This window comes from Coregonus lavaretus (genome assembly GCF_964263955.1).
Source record: "Coregonus lavaretus genome assembly, chromosome: 14".
NCBI lineage: Eukaryota > Metazoa > Chordata > Actinopteri > Salmoniformes > Salmonidae > Coregonus > Coregonus lavaretus.
The window spans coordinates 49,404,887-49,431,758 of record NC_140001.1 but is presented as its reverse complement, the minus strand read 5'-3'; the positions used below and the strand labels follow the sequence as shown (position 1 = coordinate 49,431,758).

General features: G+C 42.5%; 1 protein-coding gene across 1 annotated transcript in view; it reads right to left on the bottom strand.

The window, feature by feature from the left end:
• The window catches only part of LOC311141772 (rho guanine nucleotide exchange factor 28-like), a 92,499-nt gene that overhangs the window by 45,854 nt on the left and 19,773 nt on the right, over window positions 1–26,872 (bottom strand). Inside the window, exon 2 of the mRNA XM_084177226.1 lies at window positions 204–331. Within this exon, the coding sequence (XP_084033352.1) occupies window positions 204–331 (128 nt within the window). The remainder of the gene's footprint in view (window positions 1–203; window positions 332–26,872) is intronic.

Below are 26,872 nucleotides of genomic sequence, written 5' to 3'. Positions count from 1 at the left end.
GGGACAAAATCAGTCCAATCCCTGGTTATGGCTGGTTATAACCTGGTTATGACAGCTCGCCTGGTCCACCAGCATCTACCTGGTTATAACCTCATTACGGCAGATCACCTGGTCCACCAGATCTGCCTGGTTATAACCTGGTTATGACGGATCACCTGGTACACCAGAATCTACCTGGTTATAACCTGGTTATGACAACTCACCTGGTCCACCAGCATGGCATTGGCGTACACCTGGTCCTTCCCTGGTCGGTGGATCATGGCTGAGAGTCTGGAGGCAGCAGCCAGAGTAGAGGACAGAGCCTGGGCCCCCCTCATTGACTGGCTCTTCTCTACACACCGAGAGAGAGGGAACATTTTATATTACGTTATTAATTAGCTTTCCTACTAGTGCAATACAATACACATTTATTAATTCCAAGGGGCAATTCCAGGCTGACAGGGTGCTTCAAATAGTACAAACACACACTGCAATTAAAACAACTAATATAAACACTTATTAAGGCATCAGTTAAGGTCAGTTTAGTACATTAGTACAGTATGTAACTACAGTATGTTTGGCTCACTATGTGAAAGTCCCGTTTTTCTATGTGGTTTCCACATAAATGCCTGGTCATGTCTCACAAACACAGGATGTGACATCATACATCCTGTACGGTAGCTTGTCTTTGTTTGGGACCAGGAGGCTGACACCCAGGAGACCCCAACACAGACTAGGGCTGTATCTCAATAATGTAGGTGGCCTCCTCACTCCCCCTTTCCTCTCATCTATGGCCTCCTTCTACCAACATGATATTGACCTTAAGGGCTCAGGAGGTTGTGCACCACAGGGTCACTGGTTCAAGACTGTTCCCTCTCAATTCACAACTTTTTTAGTCCTCTGTCTTTTTTTGGTCTTTTTTTGGTGCGGTCCGGACCTGCCTTGGTTTCAACGTCCACTGACATAGATTTTTGGTCCGGAACGGCCTTGATTTAGCCCAAACATACAGTAGATGTCTATGATTGGTTCAGATTTGGTCCGGTTTCACAAGTTTGGACAGCACAGTACAGCAAAAAATGCCCCAGAATATGCATTTTCAATGTCTGTAAATGACATATTTTCGATGTCCTGAAAATACGTATTTTTACCTTTCATTCAGCAACTAAAACGCACCTGATTTCAATGTCCAGAAAATACATAATTTAGACTTCCATATAAGAAGTATTTTCAACATCCTTATGAGACACATTTTTGACATCTGGAAAATACATCTTCTAACCTTTCATTCAGCACCTGAAATGCACGTGATTTTGCTTACTGGGATGGCTTTCCATATTCTGTGGGAATATTATCCCCAGTGTTTTTGAGAACAATTTGTGAAAGTATGTTTGTGAGGGTGTGTTTGTGTCACATACAAAGATGGTTTAAAGATGTTGTATAGTTACGCTTGTATGTTGTGTAACCTTGTCTTAAGCTAGATTTAAATCTACCAGATGTGGGAAAGACCTCAGTTTTCACCCAAATGGCCAACATGAAATTTATAGCCTACTGGTGAAATGAATGGTAATCCGTGGCGCACGCAAACGTAAAGTAAAAACGTTCACCACAGAGAGGAGTTTTATGATTTCAATGAAGTGCTGCTTCTAACAGCAACCTAACTGTACAGTGGCTAGCCAAAACACATAATTGACAGTATTACGCACAGTTCAGATGCTGAACTAATGGCGAGTCGAACTAAATATACATTGAACAAAAATATATACACAACGTGCAACAATTTTACCTGGTTCATATAAGGAAATCAGTCAATTGAAATTAATTAATTAGACCCTAATCTATGGATTTCACATGACTGGGAATATAGATATGCATCTGTTGGTCACAGATACCAAAGATGGGCGTGGATCAGAAAACCAGTCAGCATCTGGTGTGACCACCATTTGCCTCATGCAGTGCGACACATCTCCTTCGCATAGAGTTGATCAGGCTGTTGATTGTGGCCTGTGGAATGTTGTCCCACTCCTCTTCAATGTCTGTGTGAAGTTGCTGGAAATTGGCGGGAACTGAAACATGCTGTTGTACATGTCGATTCAGAGCATCCCAAACATGCTCAATGGGTGACATGTCTGGTGAGTATGCAGGCCACGGAAGAACTGGCACATTTTCAACTTCCAGGAATTGTGTACAGATCCTTGCGACATGGGGCTGTGCATTATCATGCTAAAACATGAGGTGATGGCGGCGGATGAATTGCATTACAATTTGCTTCAGGATATCGTCACGGTATCTCTGTGCATTCAAATTGCCATCAATAAAATGCAATTGTGTTCATTGTCTGTAGCTTACCTGCCCATAGCATAACCCCACAGCCAGCACGGGGCACTCTGTTCACAATGTTGACATCAGCAAACCGCTCACCCACACGACGCCATACACACTGTCTGCCATCTGCCCCGTACACTTGAAACCGGGATTCAACCGTGAAGAGCACGCTTCTCCAGTGTGCCAGTGGCCATCGAAGGTGAGCATTTGCCCACTGATGTCAGTTACGACGCCAAACTGCTGTCAAGTCAAGACCCTGGTGAGGACGACGAGCACCCAGATGCGCTTCCCTAAGACGGTTTCTGACAGTTTGTGCAGAAATTATTTTGTTCTGCAAACCCACAGTTTCATCAGCTGTCCAGGAGGCTGGTCTCAGATGATCCCGCAGGTGAAGAAGCCGGATGTGGAGGTCCTGGGCTGACGTGGTTACATGTGGTCTGCGGTTGTGAGGCCGGTTGGACACACTGACAAAATCTCTAAAACAAAGAAGGAGGATGCTTATGGTAGAGAAATTAACATCAATTCTCTGGCAACAGCTCTGGTGGACATTCCTGCAGTCAGCATGCCAAGTGCACGCTCCCTCAAAACTTGAGACATCTGTGGCATTGTGTTTTCTGACAAAACTGCACATGGTCTTTTTTTGTCCCCAGCACAAGGTGCACATGTGTAAAGATCATGCTGTTTAATCAGCTTCTTGATATGCCACACCTGTCAGGTGGATGGTTTATCTTGGCAAAGGTGAAATGCCCACTAACAGGGATGTAAAACAAATTTGCGCACAACATTTGAGAAAAAATAAGCTTTTTGTGCTTATGGAACATTTCTGGGATCTTTAACTTCAGCTCATGAAAAACGGGACAAACACTTTACATATTGCGTTTATATTTTTGATTAGTGTCAATTAAGAGCGGGCTGGCATGCTTAAGAGCTTTGCTTGACATACGGACTCTGCGGCAGACTTCCTCGTTGTTTTCGGGTCAATTTCAAGCGGAAGAGGCGAAGCGAAAGGATTTATGCAGCCCAAAGTCTGTCCACGAAAGTAAGCCCACGAAGTGAGGAATTTTTGTATGGAGGTCAATGAGTGTAGAATTCGGTCAACAAAAATGTAATTGCTAATTTGCTACATGAGGCTTATTTGATCTAATATAAGTTTCATAATGGTTAGGTTGTTACGACTGCACTGATTAAAGTGCATTCACGTGGCATTTCGGCAACATTGAATTTTTTTAAAATTTATATCGGAGTTTTGCCTGTTGTCATTAAGATAGCTAGAGGACTCATCATGGATATAACCCGTTGTAGCATGGACATTGTCATTTTAGTGCAGTCAACTGGGTGGGGATTCCTATGAGTTGGGAGCAATAAGCCAATGAAGAAGAAGAAAATGGACTACTTTAACACGGAGATAGCCTCAAGAGCGTCTGCCAAATGTAAATGTAAAAACAAACAAAGCAAATCATGCTGGGAAATATTCTAAGGAGCTCAGCCCCCAAACAAGTACACATTTGGTCGGTAAGGACCAGATCCAAATCTGAATTAATCATAGACGTCCAGGCTATGTTTAACAAGTTTGAACATCACATTACAGTACGACACAGTTAAGTACATTAGAGCACAGTAGAGTACAGTACGGTACGGTACAGGACAGTCGAGTTTCGTTCAGTAGAGTACAGTAGAATACAGTACAGTACGGTATCCAGCACAGTACAGTAGAGTACAGTACAGTATATTTTAATTCAGTAGAGTAAAGTACAGTACAGTTTAGTTCAGTAGAGTAGAGTCCATTAGAGTAAAGAAGGGTCCAATACAGTAAACTATACTTGACCTTTCTTTACTGTAATCTACTGTGCTCTACTGTGCTCTACTGTATTGTGCTGTACTGTACTATATTATACTTTTCTTTACTGTACTGTGTATTGAATGGTAATGTACTGTACTATGCTGTGCTCTACTCTACTGTACTGTACTGTGCTTTTCAAACTTGTGAAACATAGATGTCTGTAATTTGTTCAGATTTGATCCAACTGGACCAAAAATCAACGTCCTTGGAATGATACAGAAAAGATTTCTAATGCTCACTAGCTTCGTCCTCCTTCTCAGAATCATGCCCCATGCTCAAAATAACTAAACCGGCTAGTTTTCCTGTCTGTAAAGATAAGTGCAGGCTGTACGTTGATCCTGCTGCTCTGATTAGATAGAGATACAGTGCCTGACAAAAGTATTCATCACCCATGGCGTTTTTCCTATTTTGTTGCATTTCAACCTGTAATTTAAATAGATTTTTATTTGGATTTCATGTAATGAACATACACAAAATAGTCCAAAGTGGTGAAGTGAAATGAAAAAAATTACTTGTTTCAAAAAATTCTACAAAATAAATAACGGAAAAGTGATGCGTGCATTTGAATTCACCCCCTTTGCTATGAAGACCCTAAATACGACTTGGTGCAACTAATTACCTTCAGAAGTCACATAATTAGTTAAATAAAGTCCACCTGTGTGCACATGATCTCAGTATATATACACCAGTTCTGAAAGGCCCCAGAGTCTGCAACACTACTAAGCAAGGGGCACCACCAAGCAAGCGGCATCATGAAGACCAAGGAGCTCTCCAAACAGGTCAGGGACGAAGTTGTGGAGAAGTACAGATCAGGGTTGGATTATTCGAAAATATCAGAAACTTTGAACATCCAACGGAGCACCATTAAATCCATTATTAAAAAATTGAAGGAATATGGCACCACAACAAACCTGCCAAGAGAGGGCCGCCCACCAAAACTCACGGACCAGGCAAGGAGGGCATTAATCAGAGAGCAAACAAAGAGACCAAAGATAACCCTGAAGGAGCTGCAAAGCTCCACAGCGGAGATTGGAGTATCTGTCCATAGGACCACTTTAAGCCATACACTCCACAGAGCTGGGCTTTACAGAAGAGTGGCCAGAAAAAAGCCATTGCTTAAAGAAAAAATAAGAAAACACATTTGGTATTCGCCAAAAGGCATGTGGGAGACTTCCCAAACATATGGAGGAAGGTACACTGGTCAGATGAGACTAAAATTGAGCTTTCTGGCCTTCAAGGAAAACGCTATGTCTGGCACAAAGCCAACACCTCTCATCACCCCGAGAACACCATCCCCACAGTGAAGCATGGGGGTGGCAGCATCATGCTGTGGGGGTGCTTTTAATCGGCAGGGATTAGGAAACTGGTCAGAATTGAAGGAATGATGGATGGGGCTAAATATAGGGAAATTCTTGAGGGAAACCTTTTTCAGTCGTCCAGAGATTTGAGACTGGGGCGGAGGTTCACCTTCCAGCAGGACAATGACCCTAAGCATACTGCTAAAGCAACACTCGAGTGGTTTAAGGGGAAACATTTTAATATCTTGGAATGGCCTAGTCAAAGCCCAGACCTCAATCGAACAGAGAATCTGTGGTATGACTTGAAGATTGCTGTACACCAGCGGAACCCATCCAACTAGAAGGAGCTGGAGCAGTTTTGCCTTGAAGAATGGGCAAAAATCCCAGTGGCTAGATGTGCCAAGCTTATAGAGAATTACCACAAGAGACTTGCAGCTGTAATTGCTGCAAAATGTGTGTGGGGGGGGGGGGGGGGGGGGGGGGTGAAAAGTTATGCATGCTCAAGTTTTTTGTTTTCTTGTCTTATTTCTTGTTTGTTTCACACAACAACAAAAAATGCATCTTCAAAATGGTAGGCAAGTTGTGTAAATCAAATAATACAAATCCCCCAAAAATCAATTTTAATTCCAGATTTGTAGGCAACAAAATAGGAAAAATGCCAAGCCACTGTAAACTGTATCCATTCACTTGCTTCATATTTCACCTGGTTACTTCGTTCAGTTTTCACATGCAACAACTGTAGTTTAGACACTTGACCACAACCACACTCTTCGAAAAAAAGGTTCTGGATAGAACCAAAAAGGGTTTTATTGCTTGCTTCATATCTGGCACCCCTAAACGTTCTACAGTTGAAGTCAGAAGTTTACATACACCATAGCCAAATACATTTAAACTCAGTTTTTCAGAATTCCTGACATTTAATCCTAGTAAAAGGTAATTTAGGATCACCACTTTATTTTAAGAATGTGAAATGTCAGAATAATATTAGAGAGAATGATTTATTTCAGCTTTTATTTCTTTACATACACTCAATTTGTAATTGGTAGAATTGCCTTTAAATTGTTTAACTTGGGTAAAAAAATTTGGGTAGCCTTCCACAAGCTTCCCACAATAAGTTGGTGAATTTTGGCCCATTCCTTCTGACACAGCTGGTGTAACTGAGTCAGGTTTGTAGGCCTCCTTGCTCGCACACGCTTTTTCAGTTCTGCCCACACATTTTCTATAGGATTGAGGTCAGTGCTTTGTGATGGCCACTGCAATACCTTGACTTTGTTGTCCTTAAGCCATTTTGCCACAACTTTGGAAGTATGCTTGGGGTCATTGTCCATTTGGAAGACCCATTTGCGACCAAGCTTTAACTTCCTAACTGATGTCTTGAGATGTTGCTTCAAAATATCCACATAATTTTCCTTCCTCATGATGCCACCTATTTTGTGAAGTGCACCAGTCCCTCCTGCAGCAAAGCACCCCCACACCATGATGCTGCCACCCCTGTGCTTCAAGGTTGGAATGGTGTTCTTTGGCTTGCAAGCAACCCCCTTTTTCCTGCAAACATAACGATGGTCATTATGGTCAAACAGTTCTATTTTTGTTTCATCAGACCAGAGGACATTTCTCCAAAAAGTAAGATCTTTGTCCCCATGTGCAGTTGCAAACCGTAGTCTGGCTTTTTTATGGCGGTTTTGGAGCAGTGGCTTCTTCCTTGCTGAGCAGCCTTTCAGGGTATGTCGATATAGGACTCATTTTACTGTGGATATAGATCCTTTTGTACCTGTTTCCTCCAGCATCTTCACAAGGTCCTTTGCTGTTGTTCTGGGATTGATTTGCACTTTTTGCACCAAAGTACGTTCATCTCTAGGAGACAGAACACGTCTCCTTCCTGCGCTGTATGACGGCTGCGTGGTCCCATGGTGTTTATACTTGCGTACTATTGTTTGTACAGATGAACATGGTACCTTCAGGCATTTGGAAATTTCTCCCAAGGATGAACCAGACTTGTGGAGTTCTACAATTTCTTTTCTGAGTTATTGGCTGATTTATTTGGATTATCCCATGATGTCAAGCAAAGAGGCACTGAGTTTGAAGGTTTGCCTTGAAATACATCCACAGGTACACCTCCAATTGACTCAAATGATGTCAATTAGCCTATCCGAAGCTTCTAAAGCCATGATATCATTTTCTGGAATTTTCCAAGCTGTTTAAAGGCACAGTCAACTTAGTTTATGTAATCTTCTGACCGACTGGAATTGTGATAGAGTGAATTATAAGTGAAATAATCTGTCCGTAAACAATTGTTGGAAAGATTACTTACAGTGAGGGAAAAAAGTATTTGATCCCCTGCTGATTTTGTACGTTTGCCCACTGACAAAGACATGATCAGTCTATAATGTTAATGGTAGGTTTATTTAAACAGTGAGAGACAGAATAACAACAACAAAATCCAGAAAAACGCATGTAAAAAATGTTATAAATTGATTTGCATTTTAATCAGGGAAATAAGTATTTGACCCCTCTGCAAAACATGACTTAATACTTGGTGGCAAAACCCTTGTTGGCAATCACAGAGGTCAGACGTTTCTTGTAGTTGGCCACCAGGTTTGCACACATCTCAGGAGGGATTTTGTTCCACTCCTCTTTGCAGATCTTCTCCAAGTCATTAAGGTTTCGAGGCTGACGTTTGGCAACTCGAACCTTCAGCTCCCTCCACAGATTTTCTATGGGATTAAGGTCTGGAGACTGGCTAGGCCACTCTAGGACCTTAATGTGCTTCTTCTTGAGCCACTCCTTTGTTGCCTTGGTCGTGTGTTTTGGGTCATTGTCATGCTGGAATGCCCATCCATGACCAATTTTCAATGCCCTGGCTGAGGGAAGGAGGTTCTCACCCAAGATTTGACAGTACATCGTCCTTTTGATGCGGTGAAGTTGTCCTGTCCCTTTAGCAGAAAAACACCCCAAAGCATAATGTTTCCACCTCCATGTTTGACGGTGGGGATGGTGTTCTTGGGGTCATAGGCAGCATTCCTCCTCCTCCAAACACGGCGAGTTGAGTTGATGGCAAAGAGCTCGATTTTGGTATGATCTGACCACAACACTTTCACCCAGTTCTCATCTGAATCATTCAGATGTTCATTGGCAAACTTCAGACGGCCCTGTATATGTGCTTTCTTGAGCAGGAGGACCTTGCAGGCGCTGCAGGATTTCAGTCCTTCACGTCGTAGTGTGTTACCAATTGTTGTCTTGGTGACTATGGTCCCAGCTGCCTTTAGATCATTGACAAGATCCTCCCGTGTAGTTCTGGGCTGCTTCCTCACCGTTCTCATGATCATTGCAACTCCACGAGGTGAGATCTTGCATGGAGCCCCAGGCCGAGGAAGATTGACAGTTATTTTGTGTTTCTTCCATTTGCGAATAATCACTCCAACTGTTGTCACCTTCTCACCAAGCTGCTTGGCGATGGTCTTGTAGCCCATTCCAGCCTTATGTAGGTCTACAATCTTGTCCCTGACATCCTTGGAGAACTCTTTGGTCTTGGCCATGGTGGAGAGTTTGGAATCTGATTATTTGATTGCTTCTGTGGACAGGTGTCTTTTATACAGGTAACAAGCTGAGATTAGGAGCACTCCCTTTAAGAGTGTGCTCCTAATCTCAGCTCGTTACCTGTATAAAAGACACCTGGGAGCCAGAAATCTTTCTGATTGAGAGGGGGTCAAATACTTATTTCCCTCATTAAAATGCAAATCAATTTATAACATTTTTGACATGCGTTTTTCTGGATTTTTTTGTTGTTATTCTGTCTCTCACTGTTCAAATAAACCTATCATTAAAATTATAGACTGCTCATTTCTTTGTCAGTGGGCAAACGTACAAAATCAGCAGGGGATCAAATACTTTTTTCCCTCACTGTATGCCATGCACAAAGTAGATGTCTTAACCGACTTGCCAAAACTATAGTTTGTTAACAAGAAATTTGTGTAGTGGTTGAAAAACGAGTTTCAATGACTCCAACCTAAATGTATGTACATTTCCGACTTCAACTGTATATAGAACACATGTTGTAGGGTTCTTTGATCAGAACGCAAGGGGTTCTTATTCACTGAACCAAAATTGGTTCAATGAACCTTGGGTTCCATATAGGGTAGTGACTCATGGGTTGACTCATAACCCGCAAATCTGCTGGGGGGGCGGGTTTAGGGTCATGAAATATAGTGTGGATGAAGAGCGGGTGGGTGGCAGGCGGGTTCAATAAAGAGACAACAATACATTAAAGAATCCATAAATGTATAATTGAATTTATATCTATAGGCTACATTTGGGTTTTTCTTTCATTATTTTAGGCTATCTGGCATTAGTGCATAAGCCTACATTTTAGGCCTAACTGTACAAGAGCCAAATAGCCCACATGACAATTTCCAAATGAATTTGGGAATGGGCAGAAAAAGTTAACGTCATCCACAGAGGCAAAATGGACAACGTCGGAGTTTAATTTAATAAGAGACAAGCTGTGAAAATAAAGAGAAGGTATGGCCAGAAAAGTTATGTTTGGAAAGATTTGGTGAAGTGGTAAAAGAGGATGATAGCTGTGCTGGCTATGTTATGTGTGATGATTGTGAGGCGGTATACAAATTCCACAGTCACAAGACTTCAAACAGGCCTATGTCACGTCAAGGGAACTGTAGCTTACTGTTCAGAAGGGTTAGAAGAAAACTGAAATCTGGACACTGACTGTAGGTCTATAACCTTTCACATAGCCTTAATATAAACCACAAAGACCAGGGAGGTATTCCAATGACTCGCAAAGAAGGGCACCTATTAGTAGATTGGTAAAAACAAAAAAAACAAAAAAACAATGAATATCCCTTTGAGCATGGTGAAGTTATTGATTACATTTTGGATGATGTATCAATACACCCAGTCACTACAAAGATACAGGCATCCTTCCTAACTCAGCTGCCGGAGAGGAAGGAAACCGCTCAGGGATTTCACCATGAGGCCAATGGTGACTTTAAGAGTTTAATGGTTGTGATAGGAGAAAACTGAGGATGGATCAACAACATTATAGTTACTCCAGAATACTAACCTATATGACAGAGTGAAAAGAAGGAAGCCTGTACAGAATACCAATATTCCAAGACAAACATCCTGTTTGCAATAAGGCACTAAAGCAAAACTGTTGAAAATGTGGCAAAGAAATGTACTTTATGTCCTGAATACAAAGTGTTATATTTGGGGCAAATCCAACACAACACACCACTGAGTACCACTCTTCATATTTTCAAGCATGATGGTGGCTGCATCATGTGATGGGTATGCTTGTCATCGGCAAGAACTACAGAGTTTTAAAAAAAATAAATTAAATAGAGCTAAGCACAGGCAAAATCCTAGAGGAAAACCTGGTTTAGTCTGCTTTCCAACACACACTGGGAGACAAATTCACCTTTCAGCAGCACAATAACTGAAAACACAGGGCCAAATATACACGGGAGTTCCATACCAAGATGACATTGAATGTTCCTGAGTGGCCTAGTTACAGTTTTGACTTAAATCACCTTGGAAATGTATGGCAAGACTTGAAAATGGCTGTCTAGCAATGATCAACAACCAAATTGACAGTGCTTGAAGAATTTAAAAAAGAATAATGTGCAAATATGGAAAAATCCAGGTGAACAAAGCTCTTACAGACACAAAAACGCTCACAGCAGTAATCGCTGCCAAAGGTGATTCTAACATGTATTGACTCAGGGGTGTGAATACTTATTTAAATGAGCTAGTTCTGTATTTCATATTCAATAAATTTGCAAGAATGTCTAAAAACATGTTTTCACGTTGTCATTATGGGTTATTGTGTGTAGATGGGTGAGAATTTTTTTTCTTCTTTTTTTTTTTAATCGGGCTGTAACACAACAAAATGTGCAATAAGTCAAGGGGCATGAAAACTTTCTGAAGGCACTTTCCAGAGCCTTTTTTCTAAGAGTGCACACAACCACTGAACCACACAACAACTGACCATTACCACACAACTACTGAACACAAATACTGACCACAATTACTGACCAAAACCACAATACTACTGACCACACAACTTCTGACCACAACTACTGAACACAACTCCTGACCTTAACTACTGACCACAACCACACAACTCCTGAACACAACTACTGACCACAACTACTAACCACAATCACTGACCGCAACTACTGACCAAAACTACTGACCACAAGCACACAACTACTGACCACAATCAAACAACTACTGTCCACACAACTACTGACCACAACAACACAATTAGAGACCATAACTACTGTACACAACTCCTGACCACAACTATTGACCACGCAACTGCTGAACCACACAACTACTGACCACAACAACTGACTACAACCACAAAACAACTGACCACAACTACTGACCAGTACTACTAACCACAATTACTGACCACAACCACACAACTACTTGCCAAAACTACTGACCACTATTGACCACAACTACTGACCACAACCACACAACTAATGAACCACACAACTACTTACCAAAACTATTGACCACAACTTCGGACCAAAACTACTGACCACAACCACACAACTATTAACCACAAAACTACTGAACCACACAACGTATGACCACAACAACACAACTACTGACCACAACCACACAACTTCTGACCACACAACTCTCACATGTTCAGATTATCCTATTCTATCAAGCAATCAATCAGTCAATCAATATTTTCATCTACCTAGTTTTAAAACTATAACCAGTCACCACCATTACTACTACAGACAATACCACTACTATAAGTGATTTCAAAACCATACATATTTTAAAACAAGTTAGCAAGCACACCATATTTTCTTCAGGAAAATTACTTTTCAGTGATCACTGTTAGCCTAAAGAGTTAATTTATTAGATAGAACTACACCTAGCAATCAGTAGCTCTTCAACTACCACAAACATGCCTTTAAAGAGCTGTCATCACTAGATGCACCATCATAATTCTCTCCCCAAACAATAGCATAAAACGTTCTAATCATTATATCATCATTCAACTAAAATCAAACTTCATTTACACTGAACGTTTGGAATCGGAACAGAAATATCTCATACAGATCTAACGATACAGCTGTTTTGTCTCCCGAGTGGCGCAGTGGTCTAAGGCACTGCATCGCAGTGCTAACTGTGCCACTAGAGATCCTGGTTCGAATCCAGGCTCTGCTGTAGCCGGCCGCAACCGGGAGACCAATGGGGCGGCGCACAATTGGCCCAGCGTCGTCCAGGGTAGGGTAGGGAATGGCCGGCAGGGAGGTAGCTCAGTTGGTAGAGCATGGTGTTTGCAACGCCAGGGTTGTGGGTTCGATTCCCACGGGGGGCCAGTATGAAAATAAAAAAGAATAATGTATGCACTAACTGTAAGTCGCTCTGGATAAGAGCGTCTGCTAAATGACGTAAATGTAAATGTTAGTAACTGCATCAACAACTTTTTCTATCAATTTTCTGAAACAACTACTGTTTTGACCACTTTCCGAACAAGTTAGACAAAAAGTTAGATGGCATGAAATCTTCCTCTACTTCTCTGCTATTCAAAGCTGGAAATAAGAACAGAAATATATATTACCAATCAAAACGTACAGCTGTTTTAGTAACCACATCAACTAATTTAACTAACTTCACACTGTTCAATTAACTACCATGAAACCTTTCAGAACTTTCAAATTATAACAATGGGGAAGCACATTCTAAGCATGAGACAATGAGGAGTAAACATTGTGACTTTTGATAAAAATCCCTTCAACCATGCTTCAGCAAATGTACATTACATCAGGGGCGTCAGTAGACACAATATAAGTAAACTAATTTATGTCCCTTTAACTGCCCTGAATGCCACCGCTGATCCTACAGCTATTGTGTGCAGTAATCATGTGCCTAAGAACCAGATTTATACTGTTAGCACTGAGCCGGTGTACCCGAGGAGGCAGTCCACTGTGTGCAGCTCACCGTGCACTAACATAAAGAACATGAGCACATCAACTGCTGCTAAGCTTCCCAGTAAAGCAATAAAAACAAGTAAGTATCCCAGAAAAAAAGTGCTCAAAATAGCCCACGTTAACATACAGTGAGGGAAAAAAATATTTGATCCCATGCTGATTTTGTACGTTTGCCCACTGAAAAAGACACGATCAGTCTATAATTTTAATGGTAGGTTTATTTGAACAGTGAGAGACAGAATAACAACAACAAAATCCAGAAAAATGCATGTCAAAAATGTTATAAATTGATTTGCATTTTAATGAGGGAAATAAGTATTTGACCCCTCTGCAAAACATGACTTAGTACTTGGTGGCAAAACCCTTGTTGGCAATCACAGAGGTCAGACGTTTCTTGTAGTTGGCCACCAGGTTTGCACACATCTCAGGAGGGATTTTGTCCCACTCCTCTTTGCAGATCTTCTCCAAGTCATTAAGGTTTCGAGCCTGAAGTTTGGCAACGCGAACCTTCAGCTCCCTCCACAGATTTTCTATGGGATTAAGGTCTGGAGACTGGCTAGGCCACTCCAGGACCTTAATGTGCTTCTTCTTGAACCACTCCTTTGTTGCCTTGGCAGTGTGTTTTGGGTCATTGTCATGCTGGAATACCCATCCACGACCCATTTCCAATGCCCTGGCTGAGGGAAGGAGGTTCTCACCCAAGATTTGTAGTACATCGTCCTTTTGATGCGGTGAAGTTGTCCTGTCCCCTTAGCAGAAAAACACCCCAAAGCATAATGTGTCCACCTCCATGTTTGACGGTGGGGATGGTGTTCTTGGGGTCATAGGCAGCATTCCTCCTCCTCCAAACACGGCGAGTTGAGTTGATGGCAAAGAGCTCGATGTTGGTCTCATCTGACCACAATACTTTCACCCAGTTCTCCTCTGAATCATTCAGATGTTCATTGGCAAACTTCAGACGGGCCTGTATATGTGCTTTCTTGAGCAGGGGGACCTTGCGGGCACTGCAGGATTTCAGTCCTTCACGGCGTAGTGTGTTACCAATTGTTTTCTTGGTGACTATGGTCCCAGCTGCCTTGAGATCATTGACAAGATCCTCCCGTGTAGTTCTGGGCTGATTCCTCACCGTTCTCATGATCATTGCAACTCCACGAGGTGAGATCTTACATGGAGCCCCAGGCCGAGGGAGATTGACAGTTATTTTGTGTTTCTTCCATTTGCGAATAATCGCACCAATTGTTGTCACCTTCTCACCAAGCTGCTTGGCGAAGGTCTTGTAGCCCATTCCAGCCTTGTGTAGGTCTACAATCTTGTTCCTGACATCCTTGGAGAACTCTTTGGTCTTGGCCATGGTGGAGAGTTTGGAATCTGATTGATTGATTGCTTCTGTGGACAGGTGTCTTTTATACAGGTAACAAGCTGAGATTAGGAGCACTCCCTTTAAGAGTGTGCTCCTAATCTCAGCTCGTTACCTGTATAAAAGACACCTGGGAGCCAGAAATCTTTCTGATTGAGAGGGGGTCAAATACTTATTTCCCTCATTAAAATGCAAATCAATTTATAACAATTTTGACATGCGTTTTTCTGGATTTTGTTGTTGTCATTCTGTCTCTCACTGTTCAAATAAACCTACCATTGAAATTATAGACTGATCATTTCTTTGTCAGTGGGCAAACGTACAAAATCAGCAGGGGATCAAATACTTTTTTTCCCTCACTGTATGTAGCTTAAGAAACGAGGTTCATGAAATCAATACTCTGCTAGTAACAGATGACATTCATATTCTGACTATCTCTGAAACTCACTTCTTTAATACCTTTTATGATACAGTGGTAGCAATACAAGGTTTTACAGAAAATATAGAAATGCCAATGGTGGAGGTGTTGCTGTTTATATACAGAACCATGTTCCTGCGAAGATTAGAGAGGATTTTCATGTTAAATACTGTTGAAGTAATATGGCTACAGGTTCATCTGCCTCACCTAAAGCCAATTCATGTGGGAAGCTGCTATAGACCACCAAGTGCTAACAGTCAGTATCTGGATAACATGTGAGAAATGCTTGATAATGTATGTGATATAAATAGAGAGGTATACTTCCTGGGTGATTTAAATATTGACTGGCTGTCATCAGGCTGCCCACTCAAGAGAAAGCTTCAAACTGTAACCAGTGCCTGCAACCTGGTTCAGGTTATCAGTCAACCTACCAGGGTGGTTATAAACAGTACAGGAATTAAATCATCAACATGTATTGATCATATCTTTACTAATGATGCAGAGATTTGTATGAAAGCAGTATCCAAATCCATTGGATGTAGTGATCACAATATAGTAGTCATATCTAGGAAAACCAAAGTTCCAAAGGCTGCGCCTAATATTGTGTATAAGAGGTCATACAATAAGTTTTGTAGTGATTCCTATGTTGTTGATGTAAAGAATATATGTTGGTCCGTGGTTTGTAATGAGGAGCAAACAGACACTGCACTTGACACATTTATGAAATTGCTTATTCCAGTTACTAATAAGCATGCACCCATTAAGAAAATGGCTGCAAAAACTGTTAAATCCCCGTGGATTGATGAGGAATTGAAAAATTGTATGGTTGAGAGGGATGAGGCAAAAGGAATGGCAAATAAGTCTGGCTGCACAACCGATTGGCAAATGTATTACAAATTGAGAAATCATGTGACTAAACTAAATAAAAAGAAGAAGAAACAACACGATGAAACAAGGATAAATGACATAGAGAATGATAGTAAAAAAGCTTTGGAGCACCTTACATGAAATTTTGGGGAAAAAGGCAAACTCAGCTCCATCATTCATTGAATCAGATGGCTCATTCATCACGAATCCAACTGTTATTGCCAACTATTTTAATACATTTTTTATTGGCAAGATTAGCAAACTTAGTCATGACATGTCACTACACATCCAAGTATATCTGACCAAATTATGAAAGACAAGCATTGTAATTTTGAATTCCGTAAAGTGAGTGTGGAAGAGGTGAAAAAAGTATTGTTGTCTATTACCAATGACAAACCACCGGGGTCTGACAAATTGGCTGGAAAATTGCTGAGGATAATAACGGACAATATTGCCACTCCTATTTGCCATATTTTCAATTTAAGCCTACTAGAATGTGTGTGTCCCCAGGCTTGGAAAGAAGCAAAAGTCATTCCGCTACCTAAGAATAGTAAAGCCCCCTTTACTGGCTCAAATAGCTGACCAATTAGCATGTTACCAACACTTAGTAAACTATTGGAAAAAATTGTGTTTGACCAGATACAATGCTATTTTATTGTAAACAAATTGACAACAAACTTTCAGCATGCTTACAGAGAAGGATATTCAACAAGCACAGCACTTACACAAATGACTGATGATTGGCTGAGAGAAATTGATGATAAAAAGACTGTGGGGGCTGTTTTGTTAGACTTCAGTGCGGCTTTTGACATTATCGATCATAGTCTGCTGCTTGAAAAATGTATGTGTTATTGCTTTACTCCACCTGCTATATTGTGGATACAGAGTTACCTGTCTAACAGAACACAGAGGGTGTTCTTAATGGAAGACTCTCAAACATAATCCAGATAGAATCAGGAATTCCCCAGGGCAGCTGTCTAGGCCCCTTGCTTTTTTCTATCTTTACAAACGACATGCCACTGGCTTTGAGTAAAGCCAGTGTGTCTATGTATGCGGATGACTCGACACTATACACGTCAGCTACTACAGCAACTGAAATAACTGCAACACTTAACAAAGAGTTGCAGTTAGTTTCGGAATAGGTGGCAAGGAATAAGTTAGTCCTGAATATATTCCAAAACTAAAAGCATTGTATTTGGGTCAAATCATTCACTAAACCCTAAACCTCAACTACATCTCGTAATGGATAATGTGGAAATTGAGCAAGTTGAGGTCACTAAACTGCTTGGAGTAACCCTGGACTGTAGACTGTCATGGTCAAAGCATATTGAAACAACAGTAGCTAAGATGGGGAGAAGTATGTCCATAATAAAGCGCTGCTCTGCCTTCTTAACAGCACTATCAATAAGGCAGGTCCTACAGGCCCTAGTTTTGTCGCACCTAGACTACTGTTCAGTAGTGTGGTCAGGTGCCACAAAGAGGGACTTGGGAAAATTGCAGTTGGCTCAGAACAGGGCAGCACGGCTGGCCCTTAAAAGTACACGGAGAGCTAACATTGATGACATGCATGTCAGTCTCTCCTGGCTCAGAGTGGAAGAGAGATTGACTTCATCACTGCTTGTTTTTTTGAGAGGTGTCGACGAGCTGAATGAACCGAGCTGTCTGTTTGGAATACTGGCACACAGCTCAGACTCCCATGCATACCCCACAAGACATGCCACCAGAGGTCTCTTCACAGTCCCCAAGTCCAGAACGGACTATTGGAGGTGCACAGTACTACATAGAGCCATGACTACATGGAACTCTATTCCACATCAGGTAACTGATGCAAAAAGTACAATCAGATTTAAAAAACAGGTAAAAATAAACCTTGTGGAACAGAGGGGACTGTGAAGAGACACACACACACAGGTACATACACATATACATTTAGACACTCACTCTACACACACGTACACATAAATGTTGTATTGTAAATATGTGATAGTGGAGTAGTGGCCTGAGGGAACACACTAAATGTATTGGGTAAAGTGTTATGAAATATAATGTGATGTAATATTTTAAATTGTATATAACTGCCTTAATGTTGCAGGACCGCAGGAAGAGTAGCTGCTGCCTTGGGATCCTTAATAAATACAAATACAAAATACAAATGCATTAACAATATTTTCCCCAACTTTTTGACAACTCCCCCAACAAGTCATACAAAATGTATAGCATATTAAATCTTCCTCTACTGCTCTGTGTTTAGAAATAGCTTCTTCAAATCAATAGATAGAGCTGTTTTAGTAACCCATCAACTGCTCTCTTTCTAGATGCAGTAAGTCATGGCAGAAGCTAGCAGATGCATTACTTATCACGAAAGGCTGCTAATTCCAAGAAATTGATATCACGTTTTGAAGTTCACTTTCCTTGCTTTGTCTAAAAACATGAATTTAGCAAATACGTTTTGTGGGTCAGAGTGCAGTATTTATTTAGTTTAAAAGCACAAATGTAGTGTTTCTCACACTGGTTTCGCCATAGAGGGAGCAGGTCAGCCAAGGTAACTGTTGACTAGCAACAACTGCCTCGGAAAACAACTGCCACCGTTCACTCCCTTCATAATTCACCTGATCACTTCTCATTGCACTTCTTTTAGGTTTCACACACACCAACTCTAGTTTAGACACTGACCACATCCACACAACTACTGACCACAACTACTGGCCACAATTACTGACCACAACTACTGACCACACAACAATTGACCACGACTAATGAACACAACTACTGAACATATTTCCTGACCACAACCACACAAATACTGACCATAACTAGTGACCACAAAAACACAACGACTGACAACAACCACACAACTACTGACCACAACTACTGACCACAAACACTGACCAAAATTCCTGACCACAACTGCTGACCACAACCACACAACTACTGACCACAACCACACAACTACTGACCACAACTAATGAACCACAAAAATACTGACCACAACTACTGACCAACAAAACTACGGACGACAACAACTGACCAAAGCAACTGACCACAATCACTGACCACAACCATTGACCACAACCACACAACTACTGACCACAACTACTGACAAAAACAACTGACCACAAACATTTACAAAAATCCCTGGCCACAACTACTGACCACAAACACACAACTAGTGACCACAAATATACTGAACCACACAACTACTGACCAACAAAACTACTGACAACAACAACTGACCAAAACTACTGACCACAATCACTGACCACAACCACTGACCACAACCACACAACTACTGACCACAACTACTACAAAAACAACTGATCACAAACATTGACAAAAATCCCTGGCCACAACTACTGACCACAAACACACAACTAGTGACCACAAACCTACTGAACCACACAACTACTGGCCATAACCAGAAAACGACTGACCAAAACTACTGACCACAAACATTGACCAAAATCATTGACCACAACTAATGACCACAACCACAAGGCTACTGCCAATAACCACACAACTCCTGAACACACCTCCTGACCACAACTGCTGACCATAACTATTGACCAAAACTTCACACACAAGCTGTGTGGTACAGACCAACATTTCTGACCATAACTACTGACCACAACTACTGACTACAACCACACAGCTACTGACCAAAACCACACAACTACTGACCACAACTACTGACCACAACCACACAACTACTGACCACAACTACTGCACCACAGAACTACCGACCAAAATCACTGACCAAAATCCCTGACCATGACTACTGACCACAAACACATAACTACTGACCCCAATCACACAACTAGTGACCACAGATCTACTGAACCACACAACTACTGGCAAAAACCACACAACTACTGACCACAACCAAAAAACTACTGACCACAACTACTGCACCACACAACTACTGACAACAATCACTAACCAAATCCCTGACCACAACTACTGACCAAAACACACAACTACTGACAACAACTACACAACTACTGACCACATATCTACTGAACCACACAACTACTGACCATAACCACAACTACTGACCACACACAAACTACTGTCCATAACCAAACAACTACTGACCACAACTACTGACCACAGCTACTGAACACAACCACACAACTACTGACCAAAAAAAAAAAAAAACTACTGACCACAACCACACAACTACTGACCACAACCACTGACCAAAACTACTGACCACAACTCCTGAAAAAAACTCCTGAACACACCTCCTGACCACAACTGCTGACCATAACTATTGACCACAACTTCTGACCACAGCCACACAAGTACTGTCCACAATTACTGACCAAAACCACAACACAACTGCCAAAACTACTACTGACAACAACAACACCACAACCACTCAACTACTGACCACAACTACTGACCACAGCTACTGACCACACCTACTGACCAAAAACTTCTGACCACAACTACTGACCACGAAAAACACAACTACTGACCACACCTACTGACCAAAAATACTGACCAAAAATCCTGACCACAACTCCTGAACACACTTCCTGACCACAACTATTGACCACAACATCTGACCACAACCACACAACTACTGTCCACAATTACTGACAACAACCACATCACTACTGACAACACTACTACTGATAACAACAACACAACTACAGACCAAAACCTCTGACCAAAACTACTGACCACAACCACACAGCTACTGTCACAACCACACAACTACTGACCACAACTGTTGACACTACCTACTGACCACAACTACTGACCACAACTACTGACCACAATTCCTGTAAAACATACTCCTGCCCACAACCACACGGCTACTGACAACAACCACACAATTACTGACCACAACTAAACACAACTACTGACCACAAATATTGACCACAAAAAAACAACTACTGACCACAACCACACAACTACTGACCACACCTACTGACCAAAACGTCTGAAAACAACTACTGCACAATATTTGACCACAACATCAGACCACAGCTACTGCACACAACGCCTGCCCAGAACTACTGACCACAACCACACAACTACTGACCACAACTACTAGCCACAGCCACACAAGTAATCTCCACAATTACTGACCACAACTACAACACTACTGACAAAACTACTACTGATAACAACAACACAACTACAGACAACAACTTCTGACCACAAGTACTGACCACAACCACCCAGCTACTGACCACAACCACACAACTACTGACCACACAACTACTGACCACAACTACTGACAAAAACTACTGACCACAACTCCTGAAGAAAACTCCTTAAAACACCTCCCCACCACAACTGCTGACCATAACTATTGACCACAACATCTGACCACAGCCACACAACTACTGTCCACAATTACTGACCACACCACAACACTACTGAAAAAACTACTACTGACAACAACAACACAACTACAGACAAAAACATCTGACCACAAGTACAGACCACAACTACTGACCACAAATATTGAGCACAACATCACAACTTCTGACCACAACCACACAACTACTGAACCACACAACTACTGACCACAATCACTTACCAAAATCCCTGACCACAAATACTGACCTCAAACACACAACTACTGACCCCAACCACACAAATAGTGACCACACTTCTACTGAACCAAACAGTTTGACCACAAAACTACTGTCCATAACCACACAACTACTGAACACAACGTTTGACCACAGCTACTGCACACAACTCCTGATCGCAACTACTTACCACAACCACAAAACTACTGACCACAGCAACACAACTACAGACCAAAACTTCTGACCACAGCTACTGACCACACCTACTGATCAAAAACTTCAGACCACAACTACTGACCACGAAAAACACAACTACTGACCACACCTACTGACCAAAACTACTGACCAAAAATCCTGACCACAACTCCTGAACACACTTCCTGACCACAACTATTGACCACAACATCTGACCACAGCCACACAACTACTGTCCACAATTACTGACAACAACCACAACACTACTGACAACACTACTACTGATAACAACAACACAACTACAGACCAAAACCTCTGACCAAAACTACTGACCACAACCACACAGCTACTGTCACAACCACACAACTACTGACCACAACTGTTGACACCAACTACTGACCACAACTACTGACCACAACTCCTGTAAAACATACTCCTGCCCACAACCACACGGCTACTGACAACAACCACAAAATCAAAATTACTGACCACAACTAAACACATCTACTGACCACAAATATTGACCACAAAAAAACAACTACTGACCACAACCACACAACTACTGACCACACCTACTGACCAAAACGTCTGAAAACAACTACTGACCACAACTACTGACCACAAAAAACACAACTACTGACCACACCTACTGACCACAACTCCTGAACACACCTCCTCACCACAACTGCTGACCATAACTATTGACCACAACTTCTGACCACAGCCACACAACTACTGTCCACAAATACTGACCACAACCACAACACCACTGACAACACTACTAAAGACAACACAACAACATACCAAAATCTCTGACCACAACCACACAACTACTGACGACAACCACACAACTACTGACCACAATTACTGCACCACACAACGACTGACAACTCCAGAAAACAACTCCTGACCACAACTCCTGAACACACCTCCTGACCAGAACTGCTGACCATAACTACTGACCACAACTACTACCCACAACCACAAAACTAATGACCACAGCTACTGACCACAACCAGACAACCACAACTACTAAACACAACTACTGACCACAATTACTGAACACAACTACTGACCGCAACTCCTGACCGCAACTCAACAACTATTGACCACAATCACACAACTAATTACCAAAACGAATTACGAAAACGACTGACCACAATCACACAACTACTGAGCACAACTACTGAACACAACTTCTGACCACAACCACTAAACTACTGACCACACAATTACAGACAACAACCACCCAACTACTGACCACAACAACTGACCACTACTGATCATAACTATTAAACCACACAAGTACTGACCACAACTATTGACCACATAAATACTGACCACAACTACACAAATGCTGATCACACAACTACTGACCACAACTACTGAGCCACACAAGTACTACTGCCCAAAAATACTGAACCACACAACTACTGACCACAACCATACAACTAATGATCAAAATGACTGACCACAATCACACAACTACTGACCACAACCACACAACTACTGACCATAACCACACAACTATTGACCAAAACTACTAAACCACAAACATAATGACCATAACTACTGACCAAAATCACTGACCACAACTATTGATCCCAACCACACAACTACTGACCACACTACCACTGACAATTACAATTGCTGACTAAAACTCCTGACCACAACTCCTGAACACACTTCCTGCCCACAAATGCTGACCATAACTACAGACCACAACTTTTGACCACAACCCCACAACTACTGTCCACAATACCACTGACAACTACAATTACAGACTAAAACTCCTGACCACAACTCCTGAACACACTTCCTGCCCACAAATGCTAACCATAACTACTGACCACAAATTTTGACCACAACTCATGACCACAACCACACAACTACTGTCCACAATACTGATCACAACCACACAACTAATTACCCAAACTACTGACCACAACCACACAACTACTGACCACAACTACACAACTACTGACCAAACAACTACTGAGAACAACAGCAGAACTACAGACAATAACTACTGACCACAACTACTGACCACACAACTTTTGACCACAACTCCTGAACACAACTCCTGACCACAACTTCTGACCGCAACTCCACAACTATTGACCACAACCACAAAACTAATGACCACAACTACTGAAAACAACTACTACTGAACAATTGTAGATCTTGAACCATTCAAGCTAGAGACACCAAACCAACTTTTACATGTCCATGCTATCCTAACTTCAAATTCTTTAAAACTTTTATTAACTATAATTATATACTTTTGCATATATTTATATAAAATAACACAACAGTAACTGTTGAACCATTCAAGCTAGACACACCAAACCAACTTTCACATTTTCAGGCTATACTAACTTCAAACTCTTTTTTTGTCCTCTTTTTTGTCTGTCCTCCACTTTCATGGCCTTTCCTCAAAATTCTAAAGCTAACCATTTTGAGATCATAATTTCCTAATTCCATTCACAGTAAATGCAAAAATGCAATTTTTGACACAAATCAGCTACTTTGACCACTTGCCAAAAATGTAGAGAACAAGTTAGAGCGTATGAAATCTTCCTCTACTTCAATGCTGACAGCAGAACAAAAATATCTTATTATAATAGAAAGTTAAAGGTGTTTTAGTAACCACAATAATATTTTCTGTAACTTTTTATAAAACAACAGAACTTTGACCACTTCCCCAACAACAAGTTAGACAAAAAATTAGAGGGTATGTGTCACGATCACTGAGAGACGGGTCAGACCAAGGTGCAGCGTGGTATGCGTGCATGTTTATTAGTGAAGAATAAACACTAGACAAAATGACAAAATCAACGAAAACGTGAAGTCCTATGGGCTACACATGAAACAAGCCAAACAGGAACACAAACAAGATCCCACAACCCAGGCAGGAAAACTGGCTGCCTAAGTATTATCCCCAATCAGAAACAACGAGCGACAGCTGCCTCTGATTGGCAACCACACCCGGCCAAACATAGATATACGATACATAGAGTTTCACACCCTGACCAAACTACCTAGAGAACAGTCTCTCCAGGTCAGGGCGTGACAGTACCCCCCCCCCCACCCCCCCAGCTGACCGGAGTTGGACTGGGCACCGGTGGAGCGGACTGCTCTGGCTCCGGAGTGGAGCCTCTGACCAGAGCTGAACTGGACCCCGGTGGAGCGGACTGCCCTGGCTCCGGAGTGGAGCCGCTGACCGGAGCTGAACTGGACCCCGGTGGAGTGGACTGCTCTGGCTCCAGAGTGGAGCCGCTGACCGGAGCTGGACTGGGCACCGGTGGAGCGGACTGCTCTGGCTCTGGAGTGGAGCCGCTGACCGGAGCTGAACTGGGCACCGGTGGAGCGGACTGCCCTGGCTCCGGAGTGGAGCCGCTGACCGGAGCTGGACTAGGCACCGGTGGAGCGGACTACTCTGGCTCCGGAGTGGATCCGCTGACCGGAGCTGGACTGGGAACACGCACCACTGGTCTGGTGCGAGGAGCAGGCACGGGTTGTGCCGGACTGGAGACACGCACCACTGGTTTGGTGCGGGGAGCAGGTACGGGGCGTACCGGGCTGGCGACAGGCACCACTGGTTTCGTGCAAGGAGCTGGCACGGGCCATACCGGACTGGATACACGCACCACTGGTTTGGTGCAGGGAGCAGGTACGGGGCGTACTGGACTGTGGAGGCACTCTGGAGGTCTGGAGCGTAGAGCTGGCACAACCTGTCCTGGCTGGATGCCCACTTCCGCAAAGTACGTGCGTGGCGTTAGCACAGGACGCACTGGGCTGTGCACGCGCACTGGCGACAGTGCGTATCTCAGCATAACACGGAGCCTGCACGGTCACACGCTTCTTAGCGTGACTACGGGGAGTTGGCTCTGCTCTGAACCCTGGTTCCGCCAACTACCCTGTGTGCCCCTCCCAAAATGTTTTATTGGGGCTGCTTCTCGGGCTTTCTTTGTGACCGAGTCCTTTTGGGTCGCCGTTTCTCCTCTCCTGCCTGGGCTTCCTCCTTCGCCCAGGGTCCTCTACCAGCCAATATCTCCTCCCAATTCCAAAACGACTTCCCCACCTGTGTCCAGGGTGTCTGCTGCTCCTGGGCACGCTCCTTGGTCTGTTTTTTGGTGGGATCTTCTGTCACGATCGTTGAGAGACGGGTCAGACCAAGGTGCAGCGTGGTATGCGTACATGTTTATTAGTGAACATCTACTTCTCAAATCTGAAAACTGTTTAGGAATAGCTTCAACCAATAATAAGTTACAGTTGTTTGCCGGAGTTTAGAGTGACAAAAAGTAGCTAGCTAAGGTCAGCTAACAACTCTCTATCTCATCATTGAGCAGCCCAAACGGAGCCATTGCTATGGATACTCACAGACACAGAGGAGCACATGTGGCAGTGTAGGCAAAAATTATGGTGAGGGTGAAGAGTGACAACAACTACTGACCACAACTACTGACCACAAACACACAACTGCTGACCACAACTACCGACCACAACCACACAACTACTGACCTAAATTACTGACCACAACAACACAACTACTGACCACAACAACACAACTACTGACCAAAAAGTCCTGACCACAACTACTGACAAAAAACACACAACTACTTACCATACAACTACCGAACCACACAACTACTTACCAAAACTACTGACCACTACTGACAACAACTACTGACCACAACCAAACATATACTGACCACAACAACTGACCACACAACTACTGAACCACACAACTAATCACCACCACAACCACACAAATACTGACCACAACTACTGACCACAACCACAAAACTACTGACCACAATTACTGACCACAACTACTGACCACAGCTACTAACCACAAGTACACAACTACTGACCAGAACTACTGACCATACAACTTCTGAAGCACACAACCACATAACACAACTACTGACCACAACCACACTACTACTAACCACAACTACTGAACTACACAATCACTGAACCACACAACTAATGACCACAACCATAACAATAATGACCAAAACTAAATACCACAACTACTGACCGCACAACTACTGAACCACGC